The following is an 18,204-nucleotide window of genomic DNA, read 5'->3' as shown; positions in this document are numbered from 1 at the left end:
CATGGCTGAGCAGTCACACACAAGCCTAACATCACCATGCGCAATGCAAAGCGTCGGCTGGAGTGGTGTAAAGATCGCCACCATTGGACTCTGGAGCAGTGGAAACAAGTTCTCTGGAGTGATGAATCATGCTTCACCATCTGGCAGTCGGACGGACGAATCTGGGTTTGGTGGATGCCAGGAGAACGCTACCTGCTCAATGCATAATGCCAACTGCAAAGTTAGGTGGAGGAGGAATAATGGTCTGGGGCTGTTTTTCATGGTTCGGGCTAAACCCCTTAGTTCCAGTGAAGGTAAATCTTAATGCTACAGCATACAATGGCATTCAAAACGATTCTGTGCTTCCAACTTTGTGGCAACAGTTTGGGGAAGGCCTTTTTCTGTTTCAGCATGACAATGCCCGTATGCACAAAGCAAGGTCCAAACAGAAATGGTTTGTCGAGATCGGTGTGGAAGAACTTGACTGGCCTGCACAGAGCCCTGACCCTTAACCCCATTGAACACCTTTGAGATGAATTGAAACGCCGACTGCGAGCCAGGCCTAATCGCCCAACATCAGTGCCTTGACCTCACTAATGCTCTTGGGGCAAGTCCCCGCAGACATGTTCCAACAAATAGTGGAAAGCCTTCCCAGAAGAGTGGAGGTTGTTATTGCAGCAAAGGGGGGAACAACTCCATATTAATGCCCATGATTTTGGAATGAGATGTTCGATGAGCAGGTGTTCACATACTTTTGGTCATTTGGTGTAACAATAAACAACTGGTACCTGAAGCTCAGGCATGGACAAAATAAAATGGTTAAAATCATGATTGAACTTGATTCATTGAATGAAATCATATAATTATAAGCGACGAGGACAAAAGTAATACTTCAACCAATTCTGCTGATTTTACAGTGATAAGTGGCCTTAAATGAACTTTCTACGCCTCCTCTTTAAAAAAGTGCAAAAAGTTGAGTGTTGTGATGCTCATAAATATTCATATCATTACATAAATAACATGAAACTCTGCTTCTCTCCCTCTCTCTGGTTCTCAGGTCTACCAGAAGTCTCGGCGGTGGTAGGCGTCTGGGTCACAGTACTTGGTCACCACCATCCTGTTGGCAAACTTCCTGCCTGTCAGCGCCTGCATGGCCTTCTGGGAGTCAAACAGGGTCATGAACTCCACAAAGATCTGAGGGAGGGAGAGAGAGGGAAAGAAAGAAAGGATAGGAAAGTGGGTGTATGGCCATTCTGTATGGAACCAGACAACCATGTTAAATGTAATTCTACAGCAATCAACTATGATACATGTCTACACATACACACAAAGGGATTAATGCATTGGAAACTATTACCACAAGCCTAGGCAAGAGTGATAAGTTATGAATTGCTATGCTTGTTTGATGGGAGGCGAAAGACAAATTTCCCCAAGGAGATTCAATAATTTCACCTGAACTGAACGAATTCACTTTGAAACAACAACACAAACTCTCCTCAAAACACTGCAACAAACACCCCATGCCCTATCCCATCCTAATACCCAGGTACCCCTATTCCCCTCCCCCTCCTCACCTTCCCAGTGCCTGGGACCTCCAGGCCATCCACAGGCCGGGGGATCTCGATGCTCTTCACCTGGCCGTACTTGCTGCACTCACCGCGGACGTCCTCCACGATCTCCTCGTACTCCTCGTCATCCAGCAGCTCCTCCACAGCCACCATGTTCATCAGGCAGAGCACCTCAGTGGGCAGGCCACCCAGCAAGGCCATGGAGGTGGGCATCAGGCCTGGCACTTGGAGGGTCACCGGGGTCTGGTTCATACCTGTCTGGTGAGGGGAGGGGTGGGGAAGAGGGGAAGGGTGGGGGTGGGGGTGGGGAGAGGTGTTGGTTATTGGGAAGGTTGGAAGAACATGTTTATGGTGTAAAAACATGTTTAGAATGTTTATGGTGTAAAAACAGAAGGAAATGAAAGAAAAAAACTAAAAAAAACTAAAAATGAAACAGTTATTATTCAATTGCCAACTTGTTTTTGAAATAATACTGTCTAATTTGCAGTGGTGCATATGCTTAGTTAATTCCTTAATCAACTCTGGATTGTCCTGAAATGAAACAGAGCTTGATGTTTTAGGTCAGCGGAGGTGGATTGAAGAAGGCTTGTGTTCAGTAAGGCACAAAATGGGAGAGAACATTTGAAACAGAGGGGATAGTTAGGTCCTAACTTACCCCAAAATATCACTCATTTCCCCCCCCATCTCTGTCTTATATTGAACACCATCCATTTGTAAAGTGGTAGTCTATCATATCTGGTACTCACCAGAGCTGCGTTCTTGGCCCCAACACTGGCTCTCTGGACCAGGAGCTTCTTGTCCCCCAGCTGCATCCCATTCAACCCTGCAATGGCCTGAGACAGCAAACAGAGTTAGAACAGTGATCAAATGTTTTTTTTAATTATTTGTAATAAAAGGGACACAAAACAGGTACACATGGACAGAAAAACAAGTGACAAGACCGAACAAGACAAACAGTTCCCATCCCACCCCCCACCCACAGGACTTCCCAAACCCAAAGTTAGATAGCAGTCTTTTTACAGAGTCATAACGTTGATGAAAGAGCAAATATGTTTCTTTCACTCGCCCCATGCATGCCTACAGTCCTACAGATATTTCCATGTCAATAATAGCCATGAATGATAGCAGCCACTGCTGACTGTTTAAAGAATGAGGAGGCTGCCAGCCAAATACATTGCTGTTTGACAGATAGGTCTAGTGTCATCATTTAACAATAAAATAGTGAACATGGTACATTTCTACTCATTATGTCAGAAAGACAGGATGAAACACAACTCCAGAAATGTAAAACCACTGGGCACTCCCAAACCATATGAAACAATTTGCCAGGAGCCCCCGGAGGGCACAATGAGCAATTTGGGGTTTGTCTAGCTTTCATCTTAAATAGTTTGCATGGTGTACAGTACGTTCGATGGGCAAAATTGTAATGTATAATTTGGTGGTTGGGGTCTCTTGATGAAATTAATATGTTGGACCAAACTCTAGTCCAATTAGTCACAGTACTACATACGGAAAGTTCTTTCTTCCATGATGCTAGGGAAGGGATTGGTTTGTGAGTCATTTTAAGTAGCAGAGAATGTCATTTAGAGACCAGTCCCTGTGTACTAATATGAATAAATCATTTGTGAATAGGGTGGACAGACCATTCATGCCTCCCAAAGGAACACATGCGCACAAAGCAGAACGGAGTTGTAAGTAAACGAAAAAGAAAGAACCAGGTGAGTTAAATTGCTTCTGGAGGTCTTGAAATGCACACAGATAGTAGCCTTCAGTGATATCTGAGATAGTAGGAATCCCTCTTTCAGACCATTGATGAAAAGAGAGGACGACCACCCAGGTGGAGAGCATGGTTGTGAAATAAGGGGAGGTGAGGATAGTGAGGTTGGTTTTGGTATGTTTACCAACCAGGCGCCAGACTGAAATAAGTTGTGAGATGTTAGGGCCAAATTTGAGTTTGCAATGTTTGAGCGGGATATCAGAATTGATTATGTCTTGGAGTCTGTGAGGGGCAACTCGTTTATCCTCTGGGGGGGGCAAGATACAGCTGTAGCAGGATTTAACCATGAGTACAGAGGGTGTAAAATCAAAGCCCAAAAATATAATTAGAAATTTGGGAGGTTTTGGCAACCTGCACATTTTTCATGCTGAAGTGTAGAAAACATTCTTGGCAATATAGACATTTTAATTATAGAAGGAGTTTGGGATTTGCTGCCATCTTTCCACTCAAAATGTGCTTCCTATTCTCACCTCCTTTCCTACAACAACACTGATCTGCAAAGGCTGGATAGGTGAAAGCAATATGGCAGAAGACTATTATGAGATTTGCTTTCACTTGGCCAGGTATAGCAGATCAGTGCAGATGAAAGAAGAAACACAGGGTAGCCACTTTGGACTATTGACATGCAGCCCAAGAGTCTATGACCTAATGTTAACCTCAAGTCTATAACAAGATTGCGCACAGCATTACAGGTACAATATCTGACACTGACTTGGTCATTCAAATTGACGTCCACATATTCACAGAAGGCGTAGCCCTTGGAGAGGGCCGTGGTGCTGTCTTTGACCAGGTTGAAGGCCTTCAGAGGGCCAAAGGAGATCAATAGCTCTTTTACCTAGGTGACGAAGGCAGGGTGTGAATACAGGAAAACAGATTGCTCTATCAAGTAACATTGTTGGAACTGAATCAAATTCTTCTCAACCTTAAATAAAACAGTAGCATAACATTTATGGATCATGCTAGAGACTTAGAAAGAAGGACTTCAACGAGCTAGAAAGGTCTGACCTGATCATCATTGAGATAATTTGGCAAGCCACCGATGAAGAGTTTGTGGGCTGAGTCTGGCACCACGGTCGAAACCACTCCTAATCCAAGCAACAGTGAGAAATAGGGTTAAGTACATTTGAATTGAAATCAGAGGATTCGACAGGGTCAACAAGCCGTGGATGTCCTATGGAAAGACCCACCTGGTACATAAACACTGGGGCTCTCACTCATGCCGGGAAAGGGCTGGTAGTCGTGAGGCCGTCTGATCTTCAGGCTCTGACCCTGGAAGATGATGCCGTCAAAGGCCATGGCCTGGGTCGTCTCGTCCACCGAGCGGAACTGGAAGAGGAACAGGTAGAGAGAAGGTCAACATTATGACGTGCTATTGCAGAAGAATGCAGAAGTCAACAAAACTTCAGCACTCGAGAAGGAAACTGTTACAGGGCAATGCAAGTTAGCTGAGAACTGCCGTCCATGATCTATTTCATGCTATTTTGTTTTTATATTAAATACATTTTAGTTGAGCACACCTCGAGGAAGGCAAAGTTCTTGTCCTGGTTTATCTGCACAGCTAGAACAGGGTTGCCAGGGGCCTGGGTAAGACCGCCGAGGAGCATCTGGGCATTGAAGAAATCCATCACGGCCTCCTATTGACACAACATGGACGATCACACGAAAGAGTCACTTACTATACATTTTGCAGTGGGGAAGGCAGATGTAGAAGGCTCTCGACCAGGCTGATGCTATGGCACAGTAGCGACGATGAAATGCAGAGTTTTACTACCCATATCTCATAGGGTTGTGGCGTTAGTCTTTAAGTGTATTTTAGGCCTTATGTACAACACAGTCGTGTGGAACGGATAGCAGTTCTCTTATTACCTACCTCTGTGATTCCGAAAGGTATGTTGCCAACGTAGAGCCTCCTGGCCTGCCTGGTCATTTGGCTGCCCACCACAGGTACAGAAGTGTGGGTGGAGGCCAGCCCCTCTGGAGTTATCTTGGTGGGCAGTAGGGCCGTGGCTGGGATCTGGCCAGCAGCTGAGAAAGGAACATGGACTCGAGTTAGATATGACTCCCAACGGAGAAGAAATACTGAACACCTGCTCTTTCCATGACGTTGACTGATCAGGTGACTCCAGGGTGAAAGCTATGAGGTATGAGGAGACAGGTTAAAGAAGGATTATTAAGCCTTAAGACATGGATTGTGTATGTGTGCCATTTAGAGGGTGAATGGCTAAGACAAAATATTTAAGTGCCTTTGAACGAGGTATGGTGGTAGGTGCCAGGCGCACCGGTTTGTGTCAAGAACTGCAACGCTGGTGGGTTTTCATGCTCAACAGTTTCCCATGTGTATCAAGAATGGTCCACCATCCAAAGGACGTCCAGCCAACTTGACACAACTGTGGGCACAGGCACAACTTGTGACAAAACTGCACATTTTAGAGTGTATTTTTATTGGCCCCAGTACAAGGTTCACCTGTGTAATGATCATGCTGTTTAATCAGCTTCTTGATATGCCACACCTGTCAGGTGGATGGAAATGCTCACTAACAGGGATGTAAACAAATTTGTGGACAACATTTTAGAGAAATACGCTTTTGGTGCGTATGGAACATTTCTGGGATCTTTTATTTCATGGGACCAACACTTTACATGTTGCATTTATATTTTTGTTCAATATAAATCAATGATAATTCAATAATCAATATTGTGTTGCATCTCTAACCAATAGCCTAGCAAATTCTTCCAAATAAAGTACAAAATACTTTTTATTAAGATATCCTCTATATCAAATTTCAGCCGGACCACCCAGCCAGCCCGAGTCGCCTGCACCCCCAACCCTCACCAGTCTAATCAATAAATCAACTCTCTCCCCAACACAACTTCCTTCCCATCTTTTATGTCTCAAGGGAAAGGTTTGGAAATCAAACATTTAATAAAAACACACATACACCTCCTACACATTCACACAGAAACAGTACATCCCTCATATCATTCGTATCATAGGCCTAATAGTACTGTAGATATATTTTTACTTGCACACAATATAGCTGGGTCACCCCGTCCTGCCCCCTAGGGGCCCATGGCCCTGCAGCGCCTCAACCCAATACACCCAACTCAGCTTTAGAATCTTAGTGAAACATCCATTACTGGTTTCAGGTGTGTTAGGCCAAGGCCAGAGTGACAACCAACAGTACAGCAGACCCCCAGGGCCAGGACTGAGCAGCCCAGAAGCTAGGGATTGACGAAATAGGTTTTCAATAGACTCCTTTTCTTGTACAGTATTCCATAAGGAATCCAGACCTTATGAAAGTTGCACAGTATACCCTTAATCTTGAAATAAATCAAATCTAGTGATGCATATCTTCCAATGTGACATTATCGGAGGATAACCAACCTTCCAATTAATGGCAATGCATGTCTTAGCCTCTATAAATGCTAGGTACCAGTTTCGTCTGATAACAGTCTCCAGTATCAACATTTATAAGCAAACAAATACAGAGAGAATCAGTAGACATGCCGAGATAAAAGAACATACTCTTTGACAGAATTCAGCCAGCCTTCACAAGACCATGATATATGCAAATATGCCCCCGTTTGTGTTTTACACCTCCAGCAGAAGAATGACAAATCTGAGTGCATGACATTCCATTTAACTGGCAAATAATATGTCATATGGATGATCATAAACTGCAATAATTTATGTCTGAGATTATATGAACATGACTGGGCATTCTAACACATCTGTATCCATTTATCATCAATAGTGTCTCCCAGGTCTTCCTCGCATTTTTGTTTGACCTGTTTTGCATCATCGGGAAAAACCCTCGATACAGTTTGGAAATGTTTGTCAGACTGCCTTAAAATAGTTAAAATCTTTGAAGCTTCTTACTTGTCCAGTGTTTGCTGCACAGAGAGAATAAAGTGTTGCATCTGCAAAAGTTCTCCTCAGCACTGTCACAGACTGGTCTTCCCTGGCTGCCTGACCCTGCTGAGACCCGTCACCATCTGATCCTGCTCAGATGAAGCATGACAAAGAATTACCTTGGTGTACATTTATACATTATATTATCCAAGAATAGAATCAATGGTTCAATAATTGAAATGACCATTATTCCCAGACTGTAGCCTACCCATCAACTCAAGATGGAACTTTGTGTCCATTCACTGATTGCAAAATTCACCTAAGCTCCGTAGACTGGTCTTCCCTGGCTGCCTGACCCTGCTGGGATATGATGAGCATAGTGTTGTGTACTGACTGTACACCATGGCAGTGTAGCCTGTAGAGCTGTTTATAATGTGTCACTGTGAAAAGTAGGGAATTAACTAGGGAAACTAACAGTTGAATAACGTTACATTGCTTTACTGACTAATAAAAACTCACATTACGCTGAAGAAATATATCGGCCTTCAATCGTTTGGCCGCTGGTTTAATCATTTGATTCAGGTCTAGTGTGATTGAGGCAAAAATAATAGCAAAGGTTAGTGAGCTAGCTAGCTAACGTTACCCAACTTTTGGCTAGCTCTAGCTAATGATACAATGGTTCAAATTTACTTCTGTTAATGGCTGAGGAGCCACTAAGATCACCATGCGCAATGCCAAGCGTCGGCTGGTGTGGTGTAAAGCTTGCCACCATTGGACTCTGGAGCAGAACTGTAAAGTTTGGTTATGGAGAAATAATGATCTGGGGCTGTTATCCGTAGTTTGAGCTAGGTCTCTTAGTTCCAGTGAAGGGAAATCTTAAGGCTACAATATACAATGACATTCTAGCGGATTCGGTGCTTCCAACTTTGTGGCATTCAACTTTGTAGCAGAGCCCTGACCTCAACCCCATTGAACACCTTTGGGATGAATTGTACTGCGAGCCAGGCCTAATCGCCCAACATCAGTGATCGACCTCACTAATGCTCTTGTGGCTGAATGGAAGCAAAGCCCGCAGCAATGTTCCAACATCTAGTGGAAAGCCTACCCAGAAGGGTGGCGGCTGTTATTGCAGCAAAGGACAGACCAACTCCATATTAATGCCCATGATTTTGGAATGAGATATTCGATGAGTAGGTGTCCACATACTTTTGGTAATTTAGTGTACCTACCATAGCCAGTTCAGCTCTAGCGGGACAAAACAAAGGCTACAAAACATTTCCATACACACAAAAGCTGTTAGATACTGCTACCTGACAGATGGCTAGAGGCTAGCTAGAGCTGAACTGGCTATGGTAGGTACACTAAATTACCAAAAGTATGTGGACACCTACTCATCGAATATCTCATTCCAAAATCATGGGCATTAATATGGAGTTGGTCTGTCCTTTGCTGCAATAACAGCCGCCACCCTTCTGGGTAGGCTTTCCACTAGATGTTGGAACATTGCTGCGGGCTTTGCTTCCATTCAGCCACAAGAGCATTAGTGAGGTCGATCACTGATGTTGGGCGATTAGGCCTGGCTCGCAGTACAATTCATCCCAAAGGTGTTCAATGGGGTTGAGGTCAGGGCTCTGCTACAAAGTTGAATGCCACAAAGTTGGAAGCACCGAATCCGCTAGAATGTCATTGTATATTGTAGCCTTAAGATTTCCCTTCACTGGAACTAAGAGACCTAGCTCAAACTACGGATAACAGCCCCAGATCATTATTTCTCCATAACCAAACTTTACAGTTCTGCTCCAGAGTCCAATGGTGGCAAGCTTTACACCACACCAGCCGACGCTTGGCATTGCGCATGGTGATCTTAGTGGCTCCTCAGCCATTTCGTGAAGGAACAGTTATTGTGCTGACATTGCTTCCAGAGGCAGTTTGGAATTCGGTAGTGAGTGATGCTTCCCAGGACAGACGATTTTTACGCGCTTCAGCACTCTCGGAAGTCCCGTTCTATGAGCTTGTGTGGCCTACCACTTCGTGAATGAGCTGTTGTTGCTCCTAGACCTTAGTTGAGCGAGGCAGCTAGTGCACTGAGCTCTTCAGTAAAGGCCCTTCTACAGTCAATGTTTGTCTATGGAGATGGCATGGCTGTGTGCTCGATTTGATACACCCGTCATCAACGGATGTGGCTGAAATAGCCACATCTACTAATTTGAAATGGTGTCGACATGCTTTAGTATATACAGTTTATTCGGAAAGTATTCAGACCCCTTGACTTTTTCCACATTTTGTTATGTTACAGCCTATTTCTAAAATTGATCAAATATTTTGTTTTCCTAATTAATCTACACACAATACCCCATAATGCCAAAGTGAAAACAGGTTTTTAGCTATATCTGCAAATGTATAAAAAAAATTGTATATATATATATATATATATATATATATATATATATATATATATATATATACATACATACACCTTATTTACATAAGTATTCAGACCCTTTGCTATGAGTCTCGAATTTGAGCTCAGGTGCATCCTGTTTCCATTGATCATCCTTGAGATGTTTCTACAACTTAATTGGAGTCCACCTGTGGTAAATTCTATTGATTGGACATGATTTGGAAAGGCACACACCTGTCTATATAAGGTCCCACAGTTGACAGTGCATGTCAGAGCAAAAACCAAGCCGTGAGGTCGAAGGAAGTGTCCATAGAGCTCTGAGACAGGATTGTGTCGAGGCACAGATCTGGGGAAGGCTACCAAAACATTTCTGCAGCATTGAAAGTCCCCAAGAACACAGTGGCCTCCATCATTCTTAAATGGAAGAAGTTTGGAACCACCAAAGCTCTTCCTAGAGCTGGCTGCCCATCCAAACTGAGCAATCGGCGGAGAAGGGCCTTGGTCAGGGAGGTGACCAGCAACTCGATGGTCACTCTGACAAAGCTCCAGAGATCCTCTGTGGAGATGGGAGAACCTTCCAGAAGGACAACCATCTCTGCAGCACTCCACCAATTAGGCTTTTATGGTAGAGTGGCCAGATGGAAGCCACTCCTGGGTAAAAGGCACATGACAGCCTGTTTGGAATTTGCCAAAAGGCACCTAAAGGACTCTCAGACCATGAGAAATAAGATTGTCTGGTCTGATGAAACTAAGATTGAACTCTTTTACCTGAATGCCAATCATCACATCTGGAGGAAACCAGGCACTGCTCATCACCTGGCCAATACCATCCCTACGGTGAAGCATGGTGGTGGCAGCATCATGCTGGGGGATGTTTTTCAGTGGCAGGGGCTGGGAGGCTAGTCAGGGTCGAGGAAACTATGAACGGAGCAAAGTATAGAGAGATGCTTGATGAAAACCTGCTCCATAGTACTCAAGACCTCAGATTAGGGCGAAGGTTCACCTTCCAACATGACATAGACCATAAGCACACAGCTAAGACAACACAGGCATGGTTTCAGGATAAGTCTCTTAATGTCCTTGAGTGGCCCAGCCAGAGCCCAGACTTGAACCCCATCGAACATCTCTGGAGAGACCTGAAAATATCTGTGCAGCGACGCTCCCCATCCAACCTGACAGAGCTTGAGAGGATCTAAGGAGAAGAATGGGAGAAACTCCCCAAATACAGGTGTGCCAAGCTTGTAGCGTCATACCCAAGAAGACTCAAGGCTGTAATCGCTGACAAAGGTGCTCCAGCAAAGTACTGACTAAAGGGTCTGAATACTTATGTAAATGTGATATACACTGCTCAAAAAAATAAAGGGAACACTAAAATAACACATCCTAGATCTGAATGAATGAAATAATCTTATTAAATACTTTTTTCTTTACATAGTTGAATGTGCTGACAACAAAATCACACAAAAATAATCAATGGAAATCCAATTTATCAACCAATGGAGGTCTGGATTTGGAGTCACACACAAAATTAAAGTGGAAAACCACACTACAGGCTGATCCAACTTTGATGTAATGTCCTTAAAACAAGTCAAAATGAGGCTCAGTAGTGTGTGTGGCCTCCACGTGCCTGTATGACCTCCCTACAACGCCTGGGCATGCTCCTGATGAGGTGGCGGATTGTCTTCTGAGGGATCTCCTCCCAGACCTGGACTAAAGCATCCGCCAACTCCTGGACAGTCTGTGGTGCAACGTGGCATTGGTGGATGGAGCGAGACATGATGTCCCAGATGTGCTCAATTGGATTCAGGTCTGGGGAACGGGCGGGCCAGTCCATAGCATCAATGCCTTCCTCTTGCAAGAACTGCTGACACACTCCAGCCACATGAGGTCTAGCATTGTCTTGCATTAGGAGGAACCCAGGGCCAACTGCACCAGCATATGGTCTCACAAGGGGTCTGAGGATCTCATCTCGGTACCTAATGGCAGCTAGTTAATTGTAAAATTGATTAAACGAAACTAGATCATCAAATTTTAAAATGTTCAGGAGAGAATTCCACGGAGCTCAGTAACTAAAACTATTTCTACCATGACCTGTTCTAATTTTTGGTACTGTTAGAAGCAAATGAGAATGGGACCGTAATTGATATTTATTTACCAACCTGACTAAAAAAGAAGAGAGAAAATGGCATTTTACCCAATATGGCCTTATAAATCACTGTATACCAGTGTTTAAGCCTACGCAAGGTCAATGACGGCCAGCCAACAGCGCTGTAGAGATCACAATGATGTGTTAGATGTTTTATCTACACAGAATAATATACACTGCTCAAAAAAATAAAGGGAACACTTAAACAACACAATGTAACTCCAAGTCAATCACACTTCTGTGAAATCAAACTGTCCACTTAGGAAGCAACACTGATTGACAATAAATTTCACATGCTGTTGTGCAAATGGAATAGACAACAGGTGGAAATTATAGGCAATTAGCAAGACACCCCCAATAAAGGAGTGGTTCTGCAGGTGGTGTCCACAGACCACTTCTCAGTTCCTATGCTTCCTGGCTGATGTTTTGGTCACTTTTGAATGCTGGCGGTGCTTTCACTCTAGTGGTAGCATGAGACGGAGTCTACAACCCACACAAGTGGCTCAGGTAGTGCAGCTCATCCAGGATGGCACATCAATGCGAACTGTGGCAAGAAGGTTTGCTCTGTCTGTCAGCGTAGTGTCCAGAGCATGGAGGCGCTACCAGGAGACAGGCCAGTACATCAGGAGACGTGGAGGAGGCCGTAGGAGGGCAACAACCCAGCAGCAGGACCGCTACCTCCGCCTTTGTGCAAGGAGGAGCAGGAGGAGCACTGCCAGAGCCCTGCAAAATGACCTCCAGCAGGCCACAAATGTGCATGTGTCTGCTCAAACGGTCAGAAACAGACTCCATGAGGGTGGTATGAGGGCCCGACGTCCACAGGTGGGGGTTGTGCTTACAGCCCAACACCGTGCAGGACGTTTGGCATTTGCCAGAGAACACCAAGATTGGCAAATTCGCCAGTGGCGCCCTGTGCTCTTCACAGATGAAAGCAGGTTCACACTGAGCACATGTGACAGAGTCTGGAGACGCCATGGAGAACGTTCTGCTGCCTGCAACATCCTCCAGCATGACCGGTTTGGCGGTGGGTCAGTCATGGTGTCGGGTGGCATTTCTTTGGGGGGCCGCACAGCCCTCCATGTGCTCGCCAGAGGTAGCCTGACTGCCAGTAGTTCATTCATTTCAGAGAAGAGGGGATGAAACATTGGTTAACGTAACATGTCAGTTACACTACTAGCTCAGCATTTGGAATAAAAATAAACAAATTCTGTCAAACAGCAGTAACCTTGCCAGCTAGATTAGTCAACTAAAGAGTAGCCAGTTTATGTTCTGCTTGCTTTTACAACTCGGAGAAAAAGCACAGACAGCAGCTGCCTCTGATCATCTCTCCCTTGCTGGTCTTATACGCCAGCCTTTCAGAAGCTTTGCCTTCACACAGCCTGTCTGCACGTTCTGTGGTGTCCATGCGATCCTAAATCCAGCTGGCTGAAACCGGAAAACAGCCTACCTGACCGCTCTGAGGCGTCCACATGGTACTAAAGCACACTGGAGCCACATTTTGTATCACAGTGCAATTATAAAACTGTTATTTCAGAATGTGTGTGGGGGGAGGCGGGTCATGTCCCCGTCCCCAGTGAAAGTTGCGCCCCCGACTGTGGGAAGCATTGGAGTCAACATGGGTCAGCATCCCTGTGGAATGCTTTCGACACCTTGTAGAGTCCATGCCCTGGCAAATTGAGGCTGCTCTGAGGGCATGGGGGGCAACTCAATATTAGGAAGCTGTTCTTAATGTTTTGTATGACTATGTATGACTATATATTTATGTACATTACCAGTCAAAAGTTGACACACTTACTCATTCAAGGATTTTTCTTTATTTTTACTATTTTCTACATTGTAGAATAATAGTGAATACATCAGAACTATGAAATAACACATATGGAATCATGTAGTAACCAAAAAGGGGTTAAACACACCAAAATATATTTTATATTTGAGATTCTTCAAAGTAGCCACCCTTTGTCTTGATGACAGCTTTGCACACTCTTGGCTTTCAACCAGCTTTATTTATTTTACCTTTATTTAACTAGGAAAATCAGTTAAGAACAAATTCTTATTTTCAATGACGGTCTAGGAACAGTGGATTAACTCGGGGATTTGAACTTGCAACCTTTCGGTTACTAGCCCAACGCTCTAACCACTAGGCTACCCTGCCGCCCCATGAGGTAGTCACCTGGAATGCATTTCAATTGACAGGTGTGTCTTGATCAAAGTTATTTTGTGGCATTTCTTTCCTTCTTAATGCATTTGAGCCAATCAGTTATGTTGTGTCAAGAACTTTGAAAGTTTCTTCAAGTGCAAACTGGCTCTCATGAGGACCGCCACAGGAAAGGAAGACCCAGAGTTACCAGCCTCAGAAATTGCAGCCCAAATAAATGCTTCACAGAGTTCAAGTAACAGACATGTCAACATCAACTGTTCAGAGGAGACTGTGTGAATCAGGCCTTCGTGGTCAAATTGCTGCAAAGAAACCACTACTAAAGGACACCAATAATAAGAAGAGACCTGCTTGGGCCAAGAAACACAAGCAATGGACATTAGACAGGTGCAAATCTGTCTTTTGGTCTGATGAGTTCAAATTTGGTGACGAGCCGTGTCTTTGTGAGATGCAGAGTAGGTGAACGGATGATCTCCACATGTGTGGTTCCCACCGTGAGGCACGGAGGAGGTGTGATGGTGCTTTACTGGTGACACTGTTGGTGATTCATTTAGAATTCAAGGCACACTTAACCAGCATGGCTACCACAGCATTCTGCAGCAATACGCCATCCCATCTGGTTTGCGCTTAGGCAAAGGGTGGCTACTTTGAAGAGTATAAAATATATTTTGATTTGTTTAACACTGTTTTGGTTACTACATGATTCCATATGTGTTGTTTCATAGTTTTGATGTCTTCGCTATTATTCTACAATGTAGAAAATAGTCAAAATAAAGAAAAACCCTTGAATGAGTAGGTGTGTCCAAACTTTTGACTTGTACTGTATATGTATGAAGTGAGAGAGGGACTGAGTTGAATACTTTCATACAACATCACATCAACAGCCTTTGCTTTTGAGCAGACATAATACGGACTGTGATGTGACACTATTATAGTGAGAGCTGACAAGTATTGCCAAACTGACCCTGCATAGCCTTGTACTGCAGGGGGGTGATATGCTCGAAGCCTGGTGCCGGAACATCCCAGTACTTCCTCACTTTCTTCTTCTCTCTGTGCAGAGCTGGAGAGCGACTGCCGGAGAGAAACAGTAAGGGACAGGACAGGAGAGATGGACATATAGCCTTGCAATGCAGAGAATGTGTGGACAGAGGACAACGAATGGGAATCAAAGGGATATTCAAAAAATATACATTTTGGATGGATAGTTGTAACACATTCCTCTCAGAACTCTATCTTCCTGGCATCTACATGGTCACATTTGTATATGAATTAGACATCAGATATCGACCAAAATATAAGTACGGATTTCAAAGCAAGCCTCTAAGACAGTCACAGATCCAAGTCGTCTCCCCTTACCTTGACCTCGTATTAAGAAGCAATTCTAACGTTAGTACACTCAACAACCACCAAGTACAGTACTTAACCAACAGATGGACAGCTGAGTCATAATTAGCAGTTATACTTTGAAGGTGTCATGCAAGTCACTGTCCGCTGTATTACTGTACCTCACAACAGTCTCTTGGGATTGTTTTTGAGTCTGTGTGCTGAAATGACAGTTAGAACATGGGTATTCCGTTTACTATTGCATAAAGGTGGGGGACAGAAATAGTTGAAACAAGTCAATGGTCCACAAAGCTGACAACTATTCACACAAAATGGGAATGGATCTCATTTCAAATACTTGAACAGCGGTATCCACCTGCGCCTGTGTTGATGGTCCTTGCTGTCGCTGCGGCTTGCCCTGCTCTTCCTCCTTTCCCAGCTCCTCTTCTTCCTCTCTCGGCTGCGACTGCGGGACAGTGTGCGCCGTCCGTGCCGATTCTCCTTGTCCCGCTCTAAAAGGGGGAGGGAGGAAGAATAAGCGAGTAGGGAAGAGTCACTGACAAAGACACAGCGTTAGAGGAGTTAAAAGGCAATTCAAAATTCACTCCATCAACATACAGAGAAAGCACGATATGTAGGCATATCTGTAACACTATTCCCTTATTCTACATTGCATAAATGTATAGTTGTGTGTCCTGGTACAGTACCCTTTAGATAAGCTATCGGATAGTCAGCGTGCTGCAGTTAATAGCAGCACAAGTCAAAAAGTAATGGACAGGTCGCAATTAAGAAATGCGGCTCCCAAATAAAAAAAATGTCACTAGTCAATCCTGCAGATGTAGCTAGCTATTCAGGTATGGATAGCGTGTCAAACAGTACCATTTTGTTATACATTGCCAGCAGAGGTGCAAGCAAGCATGTGAGTCTCTTGTCATAATATTGTTTTGGTAAACACCTTATAGGCCTTGTGCAAGCTAGTTAGCAGCAATGCAGTGACAGGGAGCTACCGGTATGATAGCTAACTAAAATAATCTATTGGAGCTACTGTAGATGGTCAAATTAACCATTAATGTAGGATGAATGTGCAACAACACTCACCTTTCTTATTTTCAGTCAACAGTCTCTCGAATTCATCAAAATCCGACATTTTGGACCTAGATTTAATGACTTGATCTTGTTAGTTTAGCTACCAAGGCTACAAATAAACATCTGTTTGAATCAAGACTGGGCACAAGGAATTAGGATGCCCTCTGTCGGCATGGAATAATACTAATCCAGTGTGTGTGCTGAGCAGAGGGATTCTGGAAAATTGTTCAGAGGCCAGCCAGTTAGTAATAAACACATGCACATTTCTGATCAATTTAATATCTAGGAAGACAGATACCAACTACAAAAACCCATAACTACATTTTGCACAAATTATATTGTTTTATTGTACAGCAGATGGGTTACACTGCTTTCACTGACCTATCAAAACGTGGCAAGAAAATGAAAAAAAATAATTAACATAAAAAAATATTCAGGCATTAACAAATGGTTCAACAATAAAAACAAATAAAACATGTACAGGTGGTGTTGGTGCTGACATCTTCAGGACAGGAATACCGGTTTACTTAACGGAGGAATAAACACACATGTTCATCATTGGTGTCTTAACCAGAACGGGGGAAAATGCACTTTATTTATTTTCGCACATGCGCAGTCATACATCTCTCATAGGGCATGACTGTACCAGTGTAAGAACACAACTCAACAACATATTAGTCCACATGCCAACACCCCCACTTGCTCTTATACTGTACAAGTCGTATTCAACCTAACTTTATCAACACATTTAGCTTACAGTTATTCATCTCACAAATGTCAGTTTATATTCCAAACATGTAACCCAAGAATTTTTCATTTTTGAACTTCGTTACAGGTTTAGTCAAAACATCTGCAGCCATGTCTGCCGTTGGACAATATTCAATACTTATTTTACCATCACTGAGTGCAGATCGAATGAAATGATATCTGATGTCGACATGTTTACATCTCTGACGACACACTGGGTTCTTTGACAGAGCAATTGCACCTTGGTTATCTTCAAAGATTGTTACTGGTGTATATTGGCACTCACTATCCATCTCGCCCAATAACTGTACAAGGTACAAACTTTCTTGTGTAGTAGCAGCCAGTGCCATGTACTCTGCTTCACATGTAGATAAAGCTACTGTTGGCTGCTTCTTAGACCTCCATGAAATGACAGGTCCACATTTAGTTAAACTAAAACAATACCCTGTTATGCTTCGTCTGTCACTTTGATCTGCTGCCCAATCAGCATCACTATATGCTATGAGGTTGAGTTTTTCCACCCCCTTTTTGTAACACAACTCCTGATTCATTGTTCCCTTTAAGTACCTCAACACATGTTTAGCTGCTATCCAGTGTTGCTCTTTTGGTTCTGATAGGTATTGTGACAGCTTGCTGACAATCCAACTGATATCCGGTCTTGTACATGTCATCACATATATCAAGCTGCCTATCACTTCACGATACCTTTTTGAATCAATAAGTTCACCATCACCATCAAAGTTTGGTTTTTGTTCACATGGTGTTGACCTTGTTTTACAGTCTGACATACCAAACCTTTCCAGTATCTTGGTTATATACCTTGTTTGGTTCATCGTTATTTTCCCTTCACTTTGTGTAAAATCAATGCCTAGGAAATGTCCAAGCCTCCCAAGATCTTTCATCTTACATTTTTCACGTAACATTTCTTTTACACTTGTGAGTGAGTCACTATCACTAGCAGCGATAATTAGATCATCGACCCAAATTATCAAAATGATCCTTTCTGTTGCAGTTTGTTTGTTATAAACACAGTGATCAGCTGGGTTCTGTGTAAAACCATTTTCACTAAGGTGATCATGCAACATTTTGTTCCAGTTCCTTCCTGACTGTTTCAGGCCGTACAGTGACTTGTTCAGTTTGCAGACTAGTTGCTCACCTGTATCTGA

The 18,204-nt window shown here is 43.5% G+C and overlaps 1 protein-coding gene across 1 annotated transcript; it reads right to left on the bottom strand.

Annotated features, from left to right (window-relative positions):
• Positions 1-810: 810 nt before the first annotated feature.
• LOC115173489 (splicing factor U2AF 65 kDa subunit) lies at positions 811-16,518 on the bottom strand. Its single transcript, XM_029731612.1, has 12 exons — positions 16,304-16,518; positions 15,582-15,717; positions 15,388-15,426; positions 14,847-14,953; positions 5,195-5,349; positions 4,842-4,958; positions 4,512-4,650; positions 4,330-4,409; positions 4,037-4,159; positions 2,294-2,380; positions 1,554-1,805; positions 811-1,173 (listed from the first exon to the last, which is right to left on the bottom strand). The coding sequence occupies exons 1-12, from the start codon at positions 16,350-16,352 to the stop codon at positions 1,039-1,041; spliced, it is 1,419 nt and encodes a 472-aa protein (XP_029587472.1). The 5' UTR covers positions 16,353-16,518; the 3' UTR covers positions 811-1,038.
• Between the last annotated feature and the right edge of the window lie 1,686 nt (positions 16,519-18,204).

This window comes from Salmo trutta, chromosome 34, assembly GCF_901001165.1.
Source record: "Salmo trutta chromosome 34, fSalTru1.1, whole genome shotgun sequence".
NCBI classification, from domain to species: Eukaryota; Metazoa; Chordata; class Actinopteri; order Salmoniformes; family Salmonidae; genus Salmo; species Salmo trutta.
This window is presented reverse-complemented; position numbering and strand designations above follow the sequence as displayed.